General features: G+C 42.5%; 1 protein-coding gene across 1 annotated transcript in view; it reads left to right on the forward strand.

The window, feature by feature from the left end:
* The window catches only part of EML6 (EMAP like 6), a 748,837-nt gene that overhangs the window by 499,830 nt on the left and 228,318 nt on the right, over nt 1-20,689 (forward strand). Inside the window, exons 17-19 of the mRNA XM_086927650.1 lie at nt 1,838-1,938; nt 5,204-5,406; nt 10,964-11,075. Of these exons, the coding sequence (XP_086783776.1) occupies nt 1,838-1,938; nt 5,204-5,406; nt 10,964-11,075 (416 nt within the window). The remainder of the gene's footprint in view (nt 1-1,837; nt 1,939-5,203; nt 5,407-10,963; nt 11,076-20,689) is intronic.

The raw sequence follows: 20,689 nt of genomic DNA on the forward strand, positions 1-20,689 counted from the left end.
GAGCATAGCATATCCCAGGACGGATCTATTTTGTTGCATGAAATTTCAGCCTTCACCAAAAGTAGGCTAACGTTTCTGAAGCTGAAAAATAAGTCAATATATCTATCATATCACTAATGTCAACCACAGTGTGTGGCTCAGTGAGGCTCAGAACACCCCAGTTATCAGCCGTGGCCACTGCAGGTAAGAACGGTGAGGTCCGGTGTTGGGGATTTCTTCGGACGATGACAAGGGAAAATTAATTGTTTATTTAATTTTCCCTCATCATCGTCCATCGAAATCCCTCCACCGGGCACCACCACTCTTACCTGCAGCAGCCGCGGCTGCCATTGATGGTGACTTGCTGAGTAACTCTCCTCATAGATAGCCGCATTGTAATTGGACTCCGCCTTAAGCTCTTCAGCCTGTCTGAAGCCTCTTCAGTAAGTAATATGCTAGGCTTGGGTTGGCCTATAAAGATTTTTGTGTATTCTGACTGTGCATCTTCTGAGTATGACAGTGGCATTGGCCACCTCACGCACTGATATCTTGAGTGATCATTTCTTGGCCTTGTTTTGGGAATGTTTCGGGGCCATGTCCGCCAGCCTTGCGACTGATTGCACTATGCCATGCATGTTCTCAAGCATACCTTTCACCTCCACTGCAATGTCATCCCCCTGTCATGGGACTTGAAGTTTCAATGTAGTTAAGGCTATCCAGCTGCTGCCTCTGTATACCTTAGAAGTGGCAAGAAACAAGGGTGGTCTGGCTGTTGTATTTCTGTCCTGATAAGACAAATGAGCATTGGCCATTAGGGCCTAAACATTGAGGGGCCTTTTCACAAATGTAAACTTACACATGAGCAAATCTTACACTTTTGAGCAATTTTACTGCTTTTACTACTGTTGGCTTTTTACCATTTACAAGTGTAAAGGACCCAAAAAGTGTAAACTTACATATCTTCAGCCCCGATACGGGGTGAAAACATGGCCAACCACTGATTCGGCAACACCCTCCAATAGACAAAAACGGTGGCAGGTACTTAAAACAGAACCCCATGGAAAATAATATTATACTAAATTAACTTATTTCAACTTTTTTTAAATATATAAATTAAATTGAATGCTGAAATATTATATATGTTTTCAAAATAGATATGAATTAATGATAACACATAGCTTTTTATAATTTTAATATTTAATAAATAAATAAAAAATTACTTTAGGTGGGATTTTTTTCATAAATCTTAAAAAAATTATGTTCATTAAATTTAACATATGTAAATTAAATATTAAATTCAAAGTTGAGTTAATGGATCTGTAGCATTTCTATATTTTACCATACTTCACCCTAATGGCAGATTTCACCCTCTGGTAAAGTGCAAGGAATAGTATTTGAGAGTCTAGGTAGGAACAGTTGGCCCCATCTTCGACATGCGAGTGGCTTTTTTTTATTATCACCATTTTATATGCAATCCTGGCCATTAAGAAGGGGATTGAGTTTGTCATGCCTTTCTCCGTGATTCAAATCAATGGGATAAGTTTTAACATTTGTAATTTTGCTGTGGTTTTTTATGGATATATTGGGTTCATTCATACTTTATACTTTAATAAGAAGATGGTCTAACCGGTGTGATGAGTGATAAGGTGGGACTGTGAAATCGAGAATATGTGAGCTATATTGCCATTTGATACAAAGTTCTTAAACTGCATTGCCAAAGACAACGCATAGGGAATATTTAGATAAATTAGGCCTGTTATTGTAGGACTCTGGAATATCAGAAATCAATTGCACCCATCTTTCTGATTTAGATGTGCTTTCTCCTTTTTCATATGTGTACTTGTTTTTGTCTTTACAGAGGTCATAAAGATAAAATCTTCGTGGTGAAATGTAGTCCTCATCATGCTGACAAACTAGTAACTGTTGGGATGAAACATATCAAATTTTGGCAGCAAGCAGGTACTGTGGAATTATTTCTTAGAAAGTTGCTTTCACATCAAAGTTGTTTTATCATTGATCGTAGAAGCCTATGTCTCCATCTAAATTCTTATCAAAATAAAGGTTTTTCATCATATTTTTAACGCCCCATGAGTATTTTAGTCATGAGTGATGATGGTTTCAATTTATGCAAAACCAAAAAAAGAGAGATGGGGATTAGGACCGGATAAAGGTCCAGTAACTATGCTCCCTAAATGTAAGTCAATTTAAAAAAAAGGGGGTACTGATCCTAGAGCCACAGAAAGGAAAGCTCAAGAAAACTAGGTTGTGTTCAGAGAGCCTAAGAGAGAAATTAAGAACAACTTCTTGTTGCCCTCACACCAATTATTCCTCAGATGCAATTTTTTATTTTAGTAAACCAATTCATTTACCTCTAATTTTGAACCTGTTGGTTCTGATGATGCTGGTAGACTGGCCATCAGGACAAGGCAATTGTTACATTAAAATGATTAGATATCTCCTAGACAGTTTTAACTCACTCACTTTCACATTCACGGTCACCTACACATTTGAGACTCCCTCATACATGCACCCTTCACCATACGGCATTAAACCACAATAAGATCTCCACTAAAGTGACCCTTTGGGGGACCAGTAGGCATTGCAGTGCTGGCCGGATGAGAAGCAAACTCCCAGTGAAGATGCATGACATGATTCCTGTGGCACTCATAGTGCACCATGTGGCTAAGCTCTGGCTGTGAGTTATTAAACTTGCATGCGAGCCTCGCCATTGAAGAAGCAGAATTTTCTGATATCAACTATGCTGGACCACCCTTGCTCATTTGTTCAAACCCCCCTTTGCTCAGACCTTGTGGCAGAGCAGTGTAGTGAAGCCATGTCTAGTTGGGCCTACTTGCCCTGATGGCCAGTCTACAAGCATCACCATCAGTACCACCAGGGTCATAATTACAGGCAAATTAATTGGTTTGCTAAAATAAAAAAATTGCTTGTGAGGAATGATTGGTGTAGTGAAAGAAAATTACAAGCTGGTGTTTGTGATCACGTGTATTTTTTAAACTAAACATTAACATGGTGTTTGTGAGAGAAATGAGCCTATTTTCAGGAAATTAAAAAGGAAATGTTTTAGTCAGGGATCCAATTACTTGAGAATGAAAATATGACATTTTGATACACAAAGAGAGCAATTATAAACCTTTTCAAGGTGACATTTGAGTGTATTATAGCTGATATGACATTGTTTGCTTTGTGATAGAGGGAACTGTTTTGGTACTTTGGTGGTTATTTTACCTCTTGTCTGAGCCCTGATCTTGTAGGAGCTCAACTCTGTGAATTAGTAAGATTCTTCTGACCTGAAGGATAGCTCATATTTTGTTCAATTTTACATTTTCGATCCCCCCCTTTCCATATAGATTTGGATTTCCAGTCATGTTAAAAAATTGAAAATATATTTACAACTAATTTGTTCTTGAGAAGAAAGCCTAAAAGCCACAGTGGATAATTGTTAGTTTTTTGCCGCCCATGAACTATTGCATTGCTTAATTCTTGAAAGAATACGTGTTGGGGCCCAAACGTATTGAATGTCTTGAGTGCTTAATACCGAGACTGTGTAGTCTTGTTTCCCCCACATCTGGTTCTTAATTTGTAAAAAAAAAAAAAAAAAAAAAAGTTCCTTGTCGGGAGACAACCAAAGCTTGCACCATCCATTGCCAATGACAGTACCTACACAATTACTAGCCATCACACTGCTGCAAGTGTGACATTTCAGACTGTCCAAGCACCCCAAAGCTATAAGAATGGCTTGGGCAGATGGTTTCAGTTGTTTTTAATGTATGTTGAATTATTAAACTGTAGTTCTTCTCATCTTTTAATTGCTCAATCAGCACCATCAAATGGCAGCTGACAAAGTGCTGGTGTTGACAATTAAGTGCTGGTACCAAGCACCCGAAACCACAGGCTCAAATTAAGCTCACATTAAGCACTGCCCTCATCCCGCTTTCATCCAGTACCAGACACTCCCTAGCCCCTTATCTCACTCTTGCAGTTTTCTACTTTCTCCCTTAGTGGCTGTTTTTCAGTTTTTCTCTTCCTCCTCCTTTCCCTCTTTTGTGTTTTCCACTCTCTTGCTCAGGGTGAAAATCTGATGAGGAAAAATAAGTGCCTGACCCCAAAGGTGAGTGCTGATGGGCCCCACCTGCAACCACCGGCGCAGATATTAACCACTGAACAACTAGAAGACAATTACCCCATGGCAATTACTAGGGAAAACCTATGATGTTTTACACACTTTCTGTGAAAACATTTTCCTACAAAATATATAAGATAGGGTTATCTTTTTCAAACGTTTCTATAAAAGAGAACCTACCTACTTTTCCAGTGTGTGGATGCGTGGGGTGGAGGGAGGAAAAGAGAAAGACCGACAGTGTGTTTGCATTTTTGGTTTGGGGTTTGGGATGACTGTAGTTTCTATGTGCTCCCTTAGCGCTGCTTGACTTAACTATTTATTGCCCACTGCTTTTAAAGTTCACCAGCCACCACATCAACTATGAATACCATTTGTAATTGGTAAAGTACTTACACATCCATATCTCCTTTGGAGGCTCGAAGCAAAGCTAGTATTTATTGTTTGGGAAAGAAAAAGTGATGCTGCATATTTTCTTGTTTTATTTGGTCAGGATGAGTGTCATGCCACTTACCATTGATGTAATTTGATTTTGCTTTAGTACATTTTCCTTTCTGTAGGTGTATGCACTATTTTTGTATATCTACGTTTTTCAATTCTGCACCATTCCATTTTTTTTATTTTGACGTGCTGTGTTTTAAATTTGATATAAATTAATATTATCATGAAATTAATCTAAAACCTGGGATGTCCACTATGTCCACTAGAACCCATTCGACTAAGTATCTCATTAACACATATTCTCTCTGTGTTTTGCGGGCGGTGAGGGGAGTCCTAAATCCTGAGGTTAAAAGTAGATCTTAATTTGAAGTCCTCAGTGGACATGTACTATCAGCAATCTATCGTGATGACAGGTTGAGATTTCTGATGCAGAGAACATTTAGGTATAACTGAAATTATCGGATTATACATAAAAAACTTAGACAGTAATAGTGCATGTTGTTAAACGAGAGAATGACAATCAAATACATTTAAACCATAAACACTTAGACAGAATCAATATTTTTGCGGGGGTGGAGGGGTAGATGCTTTTGAATGTTCTGTATGTTATTGCTTCAACACAAATAATTATATTCTTTTGTCAAGGTGGTGGATTGACACCCAAACGTGGAACCTTTGGCAATGTTGGAAAGCTGGAAACCATGATGTGTGTGGCTTATGGGAGGACAGAAGATCTTGTTTTCTCTGGAGCCGCCACAGGCGATGTTTACATTTGGAAAGATGTCATTCTCATTAAAACCGTGAAAGCCCACGATGGACCTGTATTTGCTATGCATGCCTTAGACAAGGTATGTCAATTCATCACACTGTTCAGAAGGGCAGGACTGTGAGAAATGTGTAGAGTGGCAAGTGAATATCTCTTGTACACAGTATGATCTATTTGTATACATTTGTTGTATTTAAACAACGCAGCGTCTTGTGAGACTTGTTTTTACTGGCCATTTTATTTCAGCCTGTAGGCTTTTTATTTTTTTCACAACAAATAATGACCCACTTAGGGAAGATGTGATACTATCTGTTCAACAGTCAGCAATGAAAACACATTTCCTCTGGAAACTAAGTGATGTTAGCAAATGACAAAAGCTTAAAATGCTTAAAATAGTTTTTAAAAGTCTTAGAGTGTCTGATCAAGAGTAAAAACTGCAATCATGACCAATTTGGAGCAGTCCAAAACATCCCTTAGTGGGCAGCTGCCTATGTGAGTTCGCCCTCCATATAGACTGATAATATGGTAGATGTGCTGGTCGTAAGGATATCACGTAATGGACAATTCAAATATGTGGCCCTTTGTCAATGAAAAAGCAAGTCTCGTACCACAACTTTGTCTTTTAATATCCAAGTGTGCATAATTTGTCAAACTACATTCTCTGACCCTAATGGGATGGTCACACATTCCAATTGACAAACTACCTCTTTTTGTTACTTCCATCATTGCCAGAAGTCGCTTTCAAAGCTAATTCAAGATAGGGATTATAGGAGCCAGTGTCAAATTTACCACTTTACTTTATTGTCTTCTATCGCAAGGCGGCTAAACCTAAACTATAGTTGCTTGAGAGGAAGTCCTTGTTTGCCCAACAAGGGTTTCAGGTAACCTAAAACAACAGGGCTTCTCTTAACTCTATATCTTGCCTTCTGTCTGTTGCTCCCTATTCTACCATGTATCTGCTGTAAATACCAATATATTACAAACTCTTGATTTACTTGCATCTATAAAATTAGTTCCTTTAAAACGTATCTGTTCTGCCTAGTTAATAGCAAGCTAGAGAAAGGAAAACAAAAATATGTTAAGTAGAAACCTTGATGTTGATCGTATCTGAAAGCTTATAATAATTTTTACAGAGTTAATTTCAGAGCTTGCAGATCATGTATCAGTCAAAAAGAGCACTTGATACTACTTCACCCGGAAGATAATCAGTACTGCTCTAAAAAGCTTCCCCCTTCACAATTGTTCTTTCAGATCATATCATCTATGATGCTTTGGCCACCTTTTCCTGCACCAACGCTATTTATATAATAATGCAATTTTATTAACCAATAATCACAAATATATGAGTGCCCATTGATCATGTATCCGTAAATGTTCATTAATTACTTCACAATGCCCTTCGCTTAGTACTTTGCTACCACTTTCCTTCTCCCATTGTCACCTGTTAGTCAAAAAGAACTATTGTACTGGCTTCCTAGGTCTTTGTTCCTTCTTTCCTGAAAAGAAATGTTCTGCATTTCTTAGCCCCCAATAAATTCTAATTAGTCTTGAGATGTTTCAAGAGGGCAGTTGACACCCTGATCTTAAAACAGCAAATTGTGAAACAAATGAGTTTTTGTTTGATTTGGAGACTTGCTCTATGTTGGAAAATTGCTAGAGTGGCTAATCTCTCTGCAGCTTAAAAGTTTAATAGAATCACTTATGTTCTGTATACTTTTCTTTGAAGTGGGCTTCTTTGTTCTTCAATGTATGTAGTTCGTTCATGTCTATCTTTTGGAAGATGTCTGTATTGTGGCAGTGGTGTCTGTGCAGTGATAGCATGAGAACTTTCAGCTTTGACAGTGTTTGCCATGGATTGTTAATCCACTTATTTTAAGGAGGCAAACTTGGAGACCCACTTGCATTTGACTAGATTCCATCTTTCCCATCTGTTTACAAGTCATTGCTTTCACCATTTTGTTTTAAGATTACTTTTCTTATGTGATGTGCCACAGCGGTACATATTGCCTTTGCCTTTTCTTATCAGTGTAACGCTAGCTCACCAATTGTTTATCTTTTTTATTAAAGATGGGTTCTGCTGACTTACCAACAGGAGGAATTCCCTATGCATTTAGCTTAGCTGTCTTTCTTGGCTCCTCTTAAAGTGAGTAGGCAGTATCCCTGACTGCCTATCTCATTCACGGGGCTCAGTAATTTGAAATTAGTCATTGGCGTTCCTAAAGATATATCCCAAAGTAGAAAATGTGCTTTTGTTTTTGAAAGGGTGGACCATCATGCTTTTTTTAGATACTCAGGAATTGTTTAAGCTTTGTGACCTGAGCATCGAACAGAAGCCAAGTATGCTTGTTCCAGCTCACAAACTATGGGTCATGCCAAAAGAAAGCTGCCCTAAAAACAAAACATGTGCCAGTTTTCCTCTATGACCCATTCCAGAAGACAATAGTCTTATATACTTGTTAATTTGTAAAGCTTTGAGAACTGCCCTGCCAAGTGTCACACATTTAGGGTTAAAGTTATATATTTTTAACATAATTTTCGGCATTATCACAAGAGCACAAAGTTGCCACGCATCTTTACATAAAGTTGCATCATCCCATCCTCTGCCTTGCTGCTGTATAGCTCATATCTGCCTCCTGGACGGTAGGTGTGGCTCACACTACTGCCAGTGACAGATGGGGCAGAGTACTGCAACCAATAGTAGTAAAGCTTTGGGGCGCAAGCTTCATTGAGCTGCGTTGTTGATCTTACGAGGCTGAAGGGCTCCTGCCTGGATAGTCATTAGTCACTTAGTTAATAGTAGAGCATGGCCTCTCGACCTCAGGATCTGTGACGCTTGTGTGAACATGAGTCATGACTACAACCACCTGAGAAGTGCTGGTTCATGGATGGACCTGAACCCACATTCTGATCCAAGGTAAGGAATCGTTTTCAAATAGTCTACTGTGCCGGCGTACACGGGTCACTTTAAGCCTTGTGAAAGTGACCCATAAGTTCCATCACTGGCCCAGTGGAGGGAGACCTGTATAACTTTAGGGCACTTCAGTGCAACGGACACTGGCAGCACCATCTGCCCCCAAGAAGGGTCGCAAGCTACGACAGGCTGGCAGGATCTCCAGGCTTGTAGCTTGTCCATGTTGGTCCTGTCCACCTTTATGTCTGTATGAAAAGTGGATGAGGAGTAGATGTTGTGACAAAATATAGGGTGCTGAACAAGGACAATATGCTAATATGATACCTGACAATTTATTGAGTTGTACTTTTGATAACAAAAGAGCAACACATACAAAAAAAATAGCAAAAAGACCTCAAGAATGGAGAACATTGAAGGTCGGAAGTGGCTGTTAACCATCGACCACCACAGGAATACTTCCCACAGGAAGGCAGCAGTTACTGATTTCTTCCCCCTTTTCCAAACACCACTGTAATTGTAAATTGATACTTGTATAGCGCACTACTCACCCGCAAGGGTCTCAAGGCGCTTGTACGAATACCACTGTGGAACCCATCCTGGCTTTCCCTGTGAGGCGTCCACTCCTGGGCACCCCGAAGGTGGAGGCCAGGCATCCTTACTGTTGTGGGGGCCGTTGTGGAGATTAAGCAAGCTATTGCCCAGAGTTGCAGAGTGGGGCTCCATGATTGGAATAGGCACCGAGGCGAGAATGATTAGGGCCGTGGAATTTTGAGCCCAAGACCCGCCGAGGCGGGGAATTGAACCCTGGTCCCGGGCTAGACCTCTGCATCAGGGTCTGCCTCTCTAATCATTGAGCCACACTTCTCCACTAGTTGAAAGCATCAGAAGCCATCACAACAGTGGCAAAGGACCAAGAAAGGTAGATGGAATTTGAAATCAGAAGTCTGTAGTCTAGGGATGTATGTCACTACCAGGCGCGCGGTACAACAAAGTGCCATTACAACGCGGTTGTAACAACGCAAGTCGTTACAACGACTTGCGTTGGGGGGGCGCAAATTTAAAAAATATAATTTACTATTCCAACACTAGTCCCCGTCGATAGTAGGGAAGGTGTTGGGATAGTAAATTAAAGGATTTATTATCCTTGAGCGCCACCCAGCGCAATTCGTTGTAACAACTTTCGTTGTTATAACTGCGTGGTAATGGTACTTCGTTGTACCGCGCGCGTTGTAAACGTTGTATACCGTAGTCTAGATAGGGTGTGGAGAAGAGATTACTCTCTTGAGCCAAGCCTTCTGTATAAATCTGAAAAAAACATGTGCATACCTTTGCTATCAAGGATGCAAAAAGAATCTGTTACAGTACTTAATTTGTATGATTAGACAACATTACGAAATAACTATTTAGGATTGTTTGACTTATCTAGCCTCACCGTCTTACAGACCCTTTACACTCCTCCCAAAAGTTAATGTGATTCTCTCTCTCCCTCTCTCCCTCTCTCCATCTCCAGCTCAGGCAAAAGATCACTCTGCAGTAGAAAAAGAAGAATATAATCTACCTCCCAAAGGGTCTCCACTTTCTTTGTCATCTCCTGCGCTTTCTCTCTTAAGACGTTTGACCCCATAACTCTGTCCAAATGTGCTGCCATTGCACTTCGTTCGGCCCTCTGGTTCGTCTCTTGACACTTGTCTGTGTAGTGTTGTAGTGACAGGATTTGTAGGTAAATGACTACACGGATGCAAGTACTCTGCTAATCTATTCTTTCTAATTCATACCCTTTCTTCTTCAGTTGTTTCTCAATGTCTCTGCAAGCTCATCTCCAGCCCTGTTGTTGCTGCTCAATCCTGTACTGGAAAGTCCTGCTTCTCCCTACACTTTTTGTACAGTGTCTGGGGCAGGAAAGGGTACCCAGGGTCCTGGCTGTGGACCTGGGGCGACTCTGCATTGTAGGGGTACTAGTGTCCTCACAACATGACATCTCCCCACCTCCTCGAAGAAAAACAAAGCATCTCCAACCCATCTTCGACTCTCTTATAGAAGGAAGATACAACATTTCTCCCCATATGACAAAAAGAAACATGAAAAATAGTTTTCAAACAACCTATCCCGGCTGTGATCAATCAACACAAAATCATTTTAAATGGACCTTTTGCATGGGTGTTTTTGAGGGTCAATCAGAAAAAACGTTTTCATGTTTCTGATTATTCATTTGTTATTGATTAGGTTCTCTTGTCTTTATTCATTGCTCTTATTGATTAGGCACGGTTTACTCTTGGTGGATCTCACACTCAGTACTTATAGTATGTCATGCGTTGGAAGTGAAAACACCTGAGTTGAGGCCCTAATGAAACATTTTGAATGTATGTAACACAAATGTAATCTGAATGTATTACAGATAGGATAACAAATGTCCGCATGTCTGTTTTTGAATAGCAATGCCAAAAAGAAAATGGTGAATAAAGGTACTGTTTTTATGTTAGCAGATGCTGTGAGAGTCATGTTCGGTAAATGTCTTTATTTTTGACTCATAACTACTTTCAAATCATTGTAAATCAACTAAACCAAGGCAGCCATGTAGGATTTCCATCCCTTGATGCTGTGGCTGAGGTCAGTTTAAGACTATACCAGGATTAATTAATAAGTAGAAGGGAGTTATACACTGCTGTGGCTCTTCATCTAGCTATGAAGCTCAAACATATTCTGAAAATAACCATTCTATTTTCTGCAGGGATTCGTATCTGGAGGAAAGGATGGAGTGGTTGGTCTATGGGATGATATGTTTGAAAGATGCCTAAAAACATATGCCATTAAACGAGCAACTTTGTCATCTACCTCTAAAGGTAGGGAATATATGTGCACTAAATCTGAGTGAATGTTAATAAAAGCATGCTACTGCATATAATGTTCACATTTGTTCTCTGTTGCAAATTCACTTACATGTCATATATTTTTGTAACGCCATTAACACTTTCTTATTATAAAAAAAAAGTAGCAACATCTAAAATGTCTTTCTAGTCTATGTTATCCATTCTTACCTTGGCTTCTACTTTTATTAAGAGTTGTGTCCTTTTAGATCTCTTTATGTTTTTCCTTGTGTTCTTTTCGAAAGGTGATAGATGTACAATTATGAATGAAAAAGAAACTTGTTGGAGGATTCTACCACCTTGGTGTTTTCATAACTATACAAATATAACAAGCTACTTAGTTTATCATGCTAAAATGAATGGAGCATTGTCACTTAAAAAGAAAAATTATACCTTCTATAAAAATGATTTTGGTGGCACAAGACGAGGAAACATAAGGCACCAGTCTGTCTGAAACGTGTTTGAGTCTGCGAGATGATATCAATTGTAGTTTAGCTACTGACATTCATTTTCATACGGTGTTTCACAGGAATAACAAATGGATTGTATCGTGGACAAGAGCAACCTAGGAGAAATACATGTGGAGAAAACTGAAATATAGAGAAGAAGGCAAGGGAAACAGGTCCAATTGGCTATTGCAAAGGAGTGTGTGAACACTTCCTTGTCCCGATGGTTAGAGTAGGAGGTAGCATACATATTAAGTGTCCTGCCAACCCATAATGGCAGATGGTTCTTCTGCATGAACACTGATGCACAATATTAATTAGGCATGCCAGCGCTGTGGAAATATTCCTTATTAAGTTAGAACATTGTTATGATTATTTTTCCCAGATAAATAAAAAAATAGTAGAAAATGCAATAAATGAGCCTGGTGTACATATACTAAAACTATAAAGAATTTTATATAGGTAAAAACATACTGTCACATGAAGTTAAAAAGGGTCTGTAAAAATAAATTATACATAAGTATAATGTCGTGTTTACTAAATTCAGCATCACAATGTCGAAACTATATGTGAACAGTCCAGCCCGAATTGCCAAGCCATGCCTTCCCTGGACTGGATTCAAGCTTCGGGCTGGACTGTTCCAATGAGGCACAGGGTCAGACTGATTTGCATATGGCCATGTCTGAACTGGGGTGGCAGAGTGCGCTAAACAACGGTGATGGATTAAACCCAGATCTGTTGACTGGGTGTGAGTGTTTGATTGGTTCAGATGCTCCGTCCATCACCACCCCCTTTTGTACCGCTTTGTTTGCCATAAGTTGGCAGGGTATGCTCAGACACGAGTCCCTTGCTCACTTTGCCACTGGATTCAAGCAAGCCTGGCTGAAGGCGGCTGTAATGCCAGAAACTGGTCCTAGGAAGGTTGAATTCGGTCCAGGGAAAGCATGGCTTGGCAGTTCGGGCTGGACTGTTCCCATGAGGCACAGGGTCAGACTGATTTGCATATGGCCATGTCTGAACTGGGGTGGCAGAGTGGGCTAAAGAACGGTGATGGATTAAACCCAGATCTGTTGACTGGGTGTGAGTGTTTGATTGGTTCAGATGCTCTGTCCATCACCACCCCCTTTTGTACTGCTTTGTTCGCCATAAGTTGGCAGGGTATGTTCAAACGTGAGTCCCTTGCTCGCTTTGCCAATGGATTCAAGCAAGCCTGGCTGAAGACGGCTGTAATGCCAGAAACCGGTCCTAGGAAGCTTGAATCCGGTCCAGGGAAGGCATGGCTTGGCAGTTCGGGCTGGACTGTTCCCATGAGGCACAGGGTCAGACTGATTTGCATATGGCCATGTCTGAACTGGGGTGGCAGAGTGGGATAAAGAACGGTGATGGATTAAACCCAGATCTGTTGACTGGGTGTGAGTGTTTAATTGGTCCAGATGTTCCGTCCATCACCACCCCCTTTTGTACCGCTTTGTTTGCCATAAGTTGGCAGGGTATGCTCAGACGTGAGTCCCTTGCTCACTTTGCCACTGGATTCAAGCAAGTCTGGCTGAAGACGGCTGTAATGCCAGAAACCGGTCCAAGGAAGCTTGAATCCGGTCCAGGGAAGGCATGGCTTTGCAGTTCTGGCTGGACTGTTCCCGTGCGGCACAGGGTCAGACTGATTTGCATATGGCCATGTCTGAACTGGGGTGGCAGAGTGGGCTAAAGAACGGTGATGGATTAAACCCAGATCTGTTGACTGGGTGTGAGTGTTTGATTGGTTCAGATGCTCCGTCCATCACCACCCCCTTTTGTACCATTTTGTGGAGAGTCAGCATGTCTCTCAACACTGTAGTTCTGTGTGAATTCCACATCCCTCTCCTTCTTCTCCATTCATGAGTCATGCAGCTCACCAAATAAACTATATAGTAAGCTGCACGTATCCCATTACAACCATACATTGTTTTCTTTGCCAAATTAGTGCTCTGCCCATATCCCCTTTTATTGTTAATGTGTAAGACTGTGTTGTTGCTGAAAACATATGATGCAGAGGTTGGTATAGTCGCCAAACCTTAATGGTATAAAGTCACAAGTGCCAAAAGGGAGCTTGACTCTCCCCAGAATCGAAAACTATGTCCTGCAATCTAGCAATCAAATGGCTGTATGGTGTTGTGCCCTTTCCCACAATATATAACTCCATAATAAAGGAACATTGGGTTATTATTATTATTTATTATTATTATTATCGAGTTTTATATAGCGCCTGGTTACCCTTGGGCATCCCCGCGCTCAACCAGAAAGATACGCTACCAACATAGACACAGGAACTAGACAGGGAATAGATAGGTTTTTAAAAGTTTACGGAACCGTAGAAAACTCGCTTCCGAGCGTAAGTGCAGAGGGAGGGAGTTCCACAGGGTGGCCACATTTATGGAGAACCTTCTGCCACCGGTTCTTGCCTTCCTCACCCTCCAAACCTGCAACAGGTGTTGGTGGTCAGAACGAAGAGAGCGGGAGGCCTTGTAAGGCTGAACCATATCCCCCAGGATAGGTGGGCCTTTCCCCTGCATAATTTTGTGGGCGATACAGAGTGCCTTAAATTTCACCCTCTCTCTAACAGGGAGCCAATGTAACGCCTTTAACGCAGGGCGAGCGGACTGACGCCTAGGAAGACCCGTCAGGAGCCTGGCGGCCGCGTTCTGCACTTGCTACAGTTTATTCAGGGTGAATTCTGGAGCACCCAGAAATAACGCGTTGCTAAAATCCAACCTCGAGATGATAAGCCCCTGAATGAGTAACCTCCTAGAGGCCACTGGGAGGAGGGGTAGAATCTTCCGGGCTGACCGGAGCAGGCCAAAGCACACGCCTGCGGTCTTTTTTGCGTGCGTTTTAAAGAAAAGGTCCTGCTCGAGCCACACCCCCAGGCTCTTGATCTCCTGCTTGGGGGTGGGTACCGGTCCCAGGCAGACGGGCCAGCTGCTAGGAGATAAAGATGGAGAGGAATTCCCCAGCAGCATCAGTTCCGTTTTGGAGCCGCTCAACTTGAGGGCTGAGCTGCACATCCATGTGAAGATCTTATCCAGACACATGTGCAGCCGGTCGGGTTGGTAAGCCGACTGGGAGAGGCCTACCACCAGCTGAGTATCATCAGCGTAGCTGATGATCTTGATACCCAGAGGCAGTACCACACTCTCCAGAGGGGCCATATAGACGTTAAATAAGGTAGGGCTCAACGAAGAGCCATGTGGCACACCACACTGGAGAGGTACTGCAGGTGATTTCTCGTGGCCTTCCCACACCTCAAATGTCCGGCCTTCCAAAAAGGAAGCAAACCACTTGAGGGCCATCCCAGAGACCCCCACCCCCGACAGCCGTTGGAGAAGCACCTGATGGTCTACGGTGTCGAATGCAGCACCGAGGTCCAGGAGGATCACTGCCATCGATCCCCCTGAATCCAAAATGCTCCTAGCATTCTCCACGACTGCCAGCAGGGCAGTGTCGGTCCCCTGACCGGGGCGGAAGCCCGTTTGGGAATCGCCCAGAAGGGAGTTGGCCTCCAAAAAGCCCGATAGGCGGCTATTCACCAGCTTCTCCGCCACCTTACTAAGGCCGGGGAGCAGGGAAATGGGCCTAAAGTTGGCAAGGTCGGCTGGGTCCAGGTTAGGCTTCTTCAAAAGAGCCTTAACAACCGCTCCTTTCCAACTGGGGGGTACCACTCCTTGGGTGAGAGACAGGTTTATAAGGTCCGTCACTGGGCCGCCGATGGTAGGGGCTACCTGCCTCAGATATTTCATGGGTGCAGGGTCTTTTGGAGAATTCTTTTCATGGTCGTCAAGACTGTGAGAGCTTCCTCCACAGTGACAGGACCAAGAGAAACCAACTCTACTGATCGCACCCTAGGCTGAGGACTTAAGCTTCCTCCAGAGGAGACATCCTCGGATAGTCGGGGAAGAGAAGCAAGGATGTTATCAATTTTGGTTTTAAAGAAGGAGGCCAGTTCTGAGCATTTCTCACGTGGGTCCTCGTGAGTGACCTGAGGTTCGGGGGTTTTCAGAAGTTCTTTAATGACCCTAAATGATTCTTTCGAGGAATTGGCCGCCAAGCCTATTCTCTCCTCAAAGAAACCAGATTTTGCTACCCGAATAGCAGATTTGTAGGTCCTCAGAGCCGCCCGATATTCTTTGCGGCTCGGCAGGGTTGAGACCCTGTTCCACAGAAATAGTAATAGGTTCCTAATGGCCAAAATCCATTGTCTGATGGGTTTCTTGTAAAAAGTGGGATACCGCAGCTTTCAGAACACCTATAGCAAATGTGCTGTATAGTTCTTATGAAGGGCTGTGTGCCGTGCCCATGTGAAGAATTAAATGAAGTGGGTCATTCAGAATTCATGCTCACACCAGTGTACATGCCATTGTTGAAAAGGTCTTAAATCAACTATATGATAAGTCAGAACATAGGTTTCAGCTTGGAACTTTGCTCATAATTACCTCCTATTGTTTGTTATGTTTGCTCTGTTGAGTAAACAATCCAGTCCTTGAATCTCTTCAACTTGCTCAGCTGTGCAGTCAGTCAGAGATATTTTTGCTCAACTGTGTTAGAAGGCTGCAACCTCAGTTGTCTGGATTATTATGTTTATTTTTTTATGGGACTCAGTGCCCTAGGTTCTTGGCCAGTCTGTGAATGTGGTTTTCTCCCCCAGGGTATATCTGTGACACCAGCACCTCCTTTGGCCTTCCCAAGGGGCCATATATTCTAGGGCTGATGGATATGACATGCATATTGACAGTTTTAACTCATTCATAAACTTCAAAAGTGTAAGAATCGTTGTGACCCAGAATGGTAAGATCCAGAACTGTTGAAGGAATACCATTTCCCAAAATGTCTCCAGAACTAAGAACAACAAAGTTAATTCAACACAATTTGATATCTTCCTAATGTTCAATGTTAGTTAATGTAAGTTATTCAACATTCCTTTAGATCTAATTTTATGAAAATACCTTGGGTACTTCATAGCCTTGTTAGCAAATAAGACCGTGTTCATCAGCCCCACCATACATTATGCCTCTGCAGGTCTTCTACGTTTTAGTTTCCGGTCCATGTAATTTCCCGTTTCAAACTAGTGAAGATATGGTTGTTAACCAGCAAAAATAGCCTCAACAATGCCACTGTTCTTTCAGTTGCTGTGCAAGCCATAGACACCTACATCTCTTCTCCCTAGTGAACCTCTGCATTCTGACCACAACAATCTGCATAATACATTTTACAAGCTGTGCCCAAGCCATATAGATGAACGATCAAGTATGTTGCCTAAATGTGATATGTTTGAGAATCTTGACAGATTTTAACAGATTTGGCCTCTCCATTGCACCTGAAGTGAAAATCTATTGATAATGCTACAACTTTAAAGAACATACAACTAAATCCACACTTGATAGACTTATCTGATCACCATATGCACATAGGTTCCCACTACATTCACAACCATCCATGTCTACATCAACATGATTCCCTAGACCTTGTCAGTCTCCAAAGTTATGCTTTTTGAAGCTGTTGCAGTTGGTCTCAACAATTTCGAAAGTATGATACACCCCATCAATTAATATTTCTACCCTGAGAGACAAGAACTCTCATCCACCTTACTGATCATTTGAAGGTCTTGAAATGCCGTGCTTCACCATTTTAGATGGAAATTCTCGAGCTCTTAACCATTTGTGAGTCAAAGCCTTATAACTCCACCAATTGCTAAAGCGCCACCAATCGTGAACTGTACAAGTGGTAGCTCAAGAAGGAAAGCACAGTTGTCAGGCGGGTCTTTTTCCCCATGCTTCATGAAGACTGCCAGTCACTTTAAAGTCTGTGGCCTATATTTTTAGAATTTTTTTCTCTAGAACCTGCAAGTCAGAACAAATGACCCTCATTTGGAGCACTTTTTGAAAACCTTAAATTCCTTCTGCTTATTCCAGCTCGAGAAGTGTTGTCTAGTGCTAACAAGTGGGTGCCTCTGCAGTATCTGTGGCACAAATGATCTCAATCACTTGCTTAAGCACAGACTCATTCACTCATTTTCAAGAATGTGGCCATATACACTCCATTCCACAAAGCCCTTTTACCCTGCTTGAGTAAGTCGATGCAGCTCACAACAAAGAATTGAGCCAGCTACGGTGCAGCATTGTGCCATGGGCCCAGCCCAACTAATACATCTTCCTCATTGCTGTCATAGACTTTTGGTGTTAAAGTAGTACATTTGTGAACAATTTATTCAAAATGCATTCTTTTCAATTTATTTTGATAGCTGTTTTGGTACTACGTTGTTGGACTTAGACCTTTCTGCATGGTCATCCCCAAACCTTTTCCCTTCACCCTCCTGTTTTCTGAACTGTTTGTTGTTTGCTTTTTGGACTCTGCACACTTTACCACTGCTAACCAGTGCTAAAATGCTTGTGCTTTCTCCTTTAAACATGGTCAAATTGGCTTACACCCAATTGGCTTATTTCATTTAGTTGTAAGTTCCCAGTAAAGTGGTATTACATGTACCCACGGCCTGTTAATTAAATGCTACTAGTGGGCCTGCAGCACTTATTGTGCCACCCCTGTAAACATGTCTCAGGCCTGCCATTGCAGCATGTGTGTGCATTTGTAAACTGCCATTTTGACCCGTCAAAATATACTTGCTGCCCAGTGTCATAACATAGACACCTGCGGTGTAGGGGGCCCCATGCTCCAAGCAGTCGCTGCTCGCAATTCTCACGGGTGGGGGATTGGGGGTGGGGGGGTAATGCGGGGGTTATCGCGCGGGTGTTACCGCAGGGGGGGAGGTGGTAATAAAAATAAAACAAAAACTTACCTGATCCTGGTCCCTGCCGACTCTGCTCCTGGGCTGGTCCTGAACAGGAACAGGCAGGCTCCCTCCCCTCCATTAGCCAATCACAACATGGCAATGGCAGCGTTGGGATTGGTGGGGAGTCCCGGACAGCGTCCAGCTTGCCACTTGTTTGGAGGCCATTTTCTCTATGTAGGATGCATGCAGCCTACATGGAGAAAATGTAGAGTGTGCATGAATTATTTGGTTGGCCCCAGGGCCGACCTAACAGTCAGGGTACTCAGAGTGGCACAAGCCACTCCTCCCCGACCTACTCACCTGCCCGCCCTCAACCAGGCATTGCCTCCCGCCCGCCCCCAACCAGGCATACACCTGCCTTCTGCTTTCTCACTGAGCGAGAAGCAGAAAATAAAATGGTATTTTAAATACCAGGCCCACTAGTAGCATTTAAAATACCATTTTATTTTCTGCTTCTCGCACTGGGAGAAAGCAGTGGGGCGGTGCTCTTCCGCCCTAATGGAGGAGCCGCCCCTGGTTCCAAGGGCCCCCTCAGCACAGTACCTTGACCTGAAAGCTCCTGATTAAGTCCAGAAGGGATCCCTTCCATGTACCTTGCACAAGGGGCCCTGCAAGTTTTGTTACCCCACTGCTTCTGCCAGGCCCAAACCTTCCTTTTTAAAACATATAAGTCACCCCTAGAGTAGGCCCTCAACAGCCCAGAGGACAGGATGCAGTGTATTTAAATGGTTGGATGTGTACTTTTACATGTTCTGTTAGTGAAGAACTCGTAAATGAATTTTTCACTACTGCACGGCCTACCTCTCTCATAGGATAACATTGGGTTATCTTATAACATGTATTACGTGATAACTTTCAATTGAGAGCTGGTAGTCAGCTCATGCTTGGTGGCCTTAGAATTTTAATTAAAGGCCCTTTTTTTAATGGTAAATTCAGATTCTTAGTCACAATTGTGAAAATGCCACTTTTAGAAAGTTAAAAACACCAAGGTGATGGATGGAACGCCTGAATTATTCTTAGCCACAGGCAATCGCTCTGGATGCATCCTAATCCATTGTGTTTCTCCCACCATGCCACCTCAGTTTGGACCTAGCTATATGCAAATCAGTCTTGATCCTGCTCCTTATGGGAACAGTCCAGCCCAAACTGCCAGGCCAGCTCCTTCCTTAACCGGACTACAAACAAGCGAGGATGAGTTTTTCCCTAGGTAGGGCTTTTCAGCCAGGTATAGCTTGATTCTAGTGACACATTGAGCCCAGGACCCATATCTGGGGCTGAAAGGACTGGAACTCTGCTGGACTGCGGCCAGGAAAGACTGCTGCCCTACTGTGCTTACCTGCTGCCCTCTTGCCTGTGTACGAAGGACTGGACCTGCATCTCTAAGCCCAGGACCCCAGAGTGACTCCTAGAGCTAGTTGGCTGGCCCCCTGATCTGAAGCCTAAGGGACAAAAGAGGCTTCCAACAACCTTGAACCCAACTCCTGGACTGTGCCGTCTGTGAGTCCTTCCCTCCCATGTGGGGCCCTTCATAACCGCAGCAGCTACTCGACGCATCACCACACAAGAACATCGCCTCATCCATTACAGCCTACTGGAACCACTGCGGCACAAGCATCTCCACACAAGGACATCACTTTGCAGTTCTCCCAAACTGCGGCAGTGGGATGCATCTCTTCGCCCAGACATTTCATCTCTTCTGTTGCACGACGCATCTTCAACGCGGACTCCGAATCTCTTTACAGCCAGGATTAGGGTACTTTGTTCAGTGGACTTAAGTGGGTCCCTGTAGCAGGCCCACATTTCATTGTGTTCAGCCTGAACTAGTGACTTTTTTCAGGTCTGGCACAACCAGATAACCACACTTGGCGCTTTGTGCTTTTTGGTGCTATTTTCACTTAAATTTATAAACTTACATATCTCCAATTATGCTGGTTGGATTTTTCATCATTTTGGTCTGGATTTATTTATTAAAATTTACTCTATGTTTCAATTTTGATGTGAAATGTTTTTTACATTGTGTTTTCACTGTATTACTCTTTGAAGTGTTGCATAAATACTTTAAAAATTACCTCTAAGTTAAGTCTGCCTGCTCTGTGCCAGGCTGTCTGAAAGTCGAGCACAAGTTATTTGGGGTTTGGTTGTGACTTCACCCTGAGGATTGTGGCTGGTGCTTGAGTTGGGTTTCACCCCCCTCAACCAGTAACCGAATTTCTTACATATGTGAAATATGCAGGACAAACCATCATTAAATTAGACACTTGTTACATAGGTATTGCCGTATTCGTGCATAAAAGTAATTATGCTTAAGATCATTCTACTTTCGAAAG

This window comes from Lissotriton vulgaris, chromosome 6 (genome assembly GCF_964263255.1).
Source record: "Lissotriton vulgaris chromosome 6, aLisVul1.2, whole genome shotgun sequence".
NCBI classification, from domain to species: domain Eukaryota; kingdom Metazoa; phylum Chordata; class Amphibia; order Caudata; family Salamandridae; genus Lissotriton; species Lissotriton vulgaris.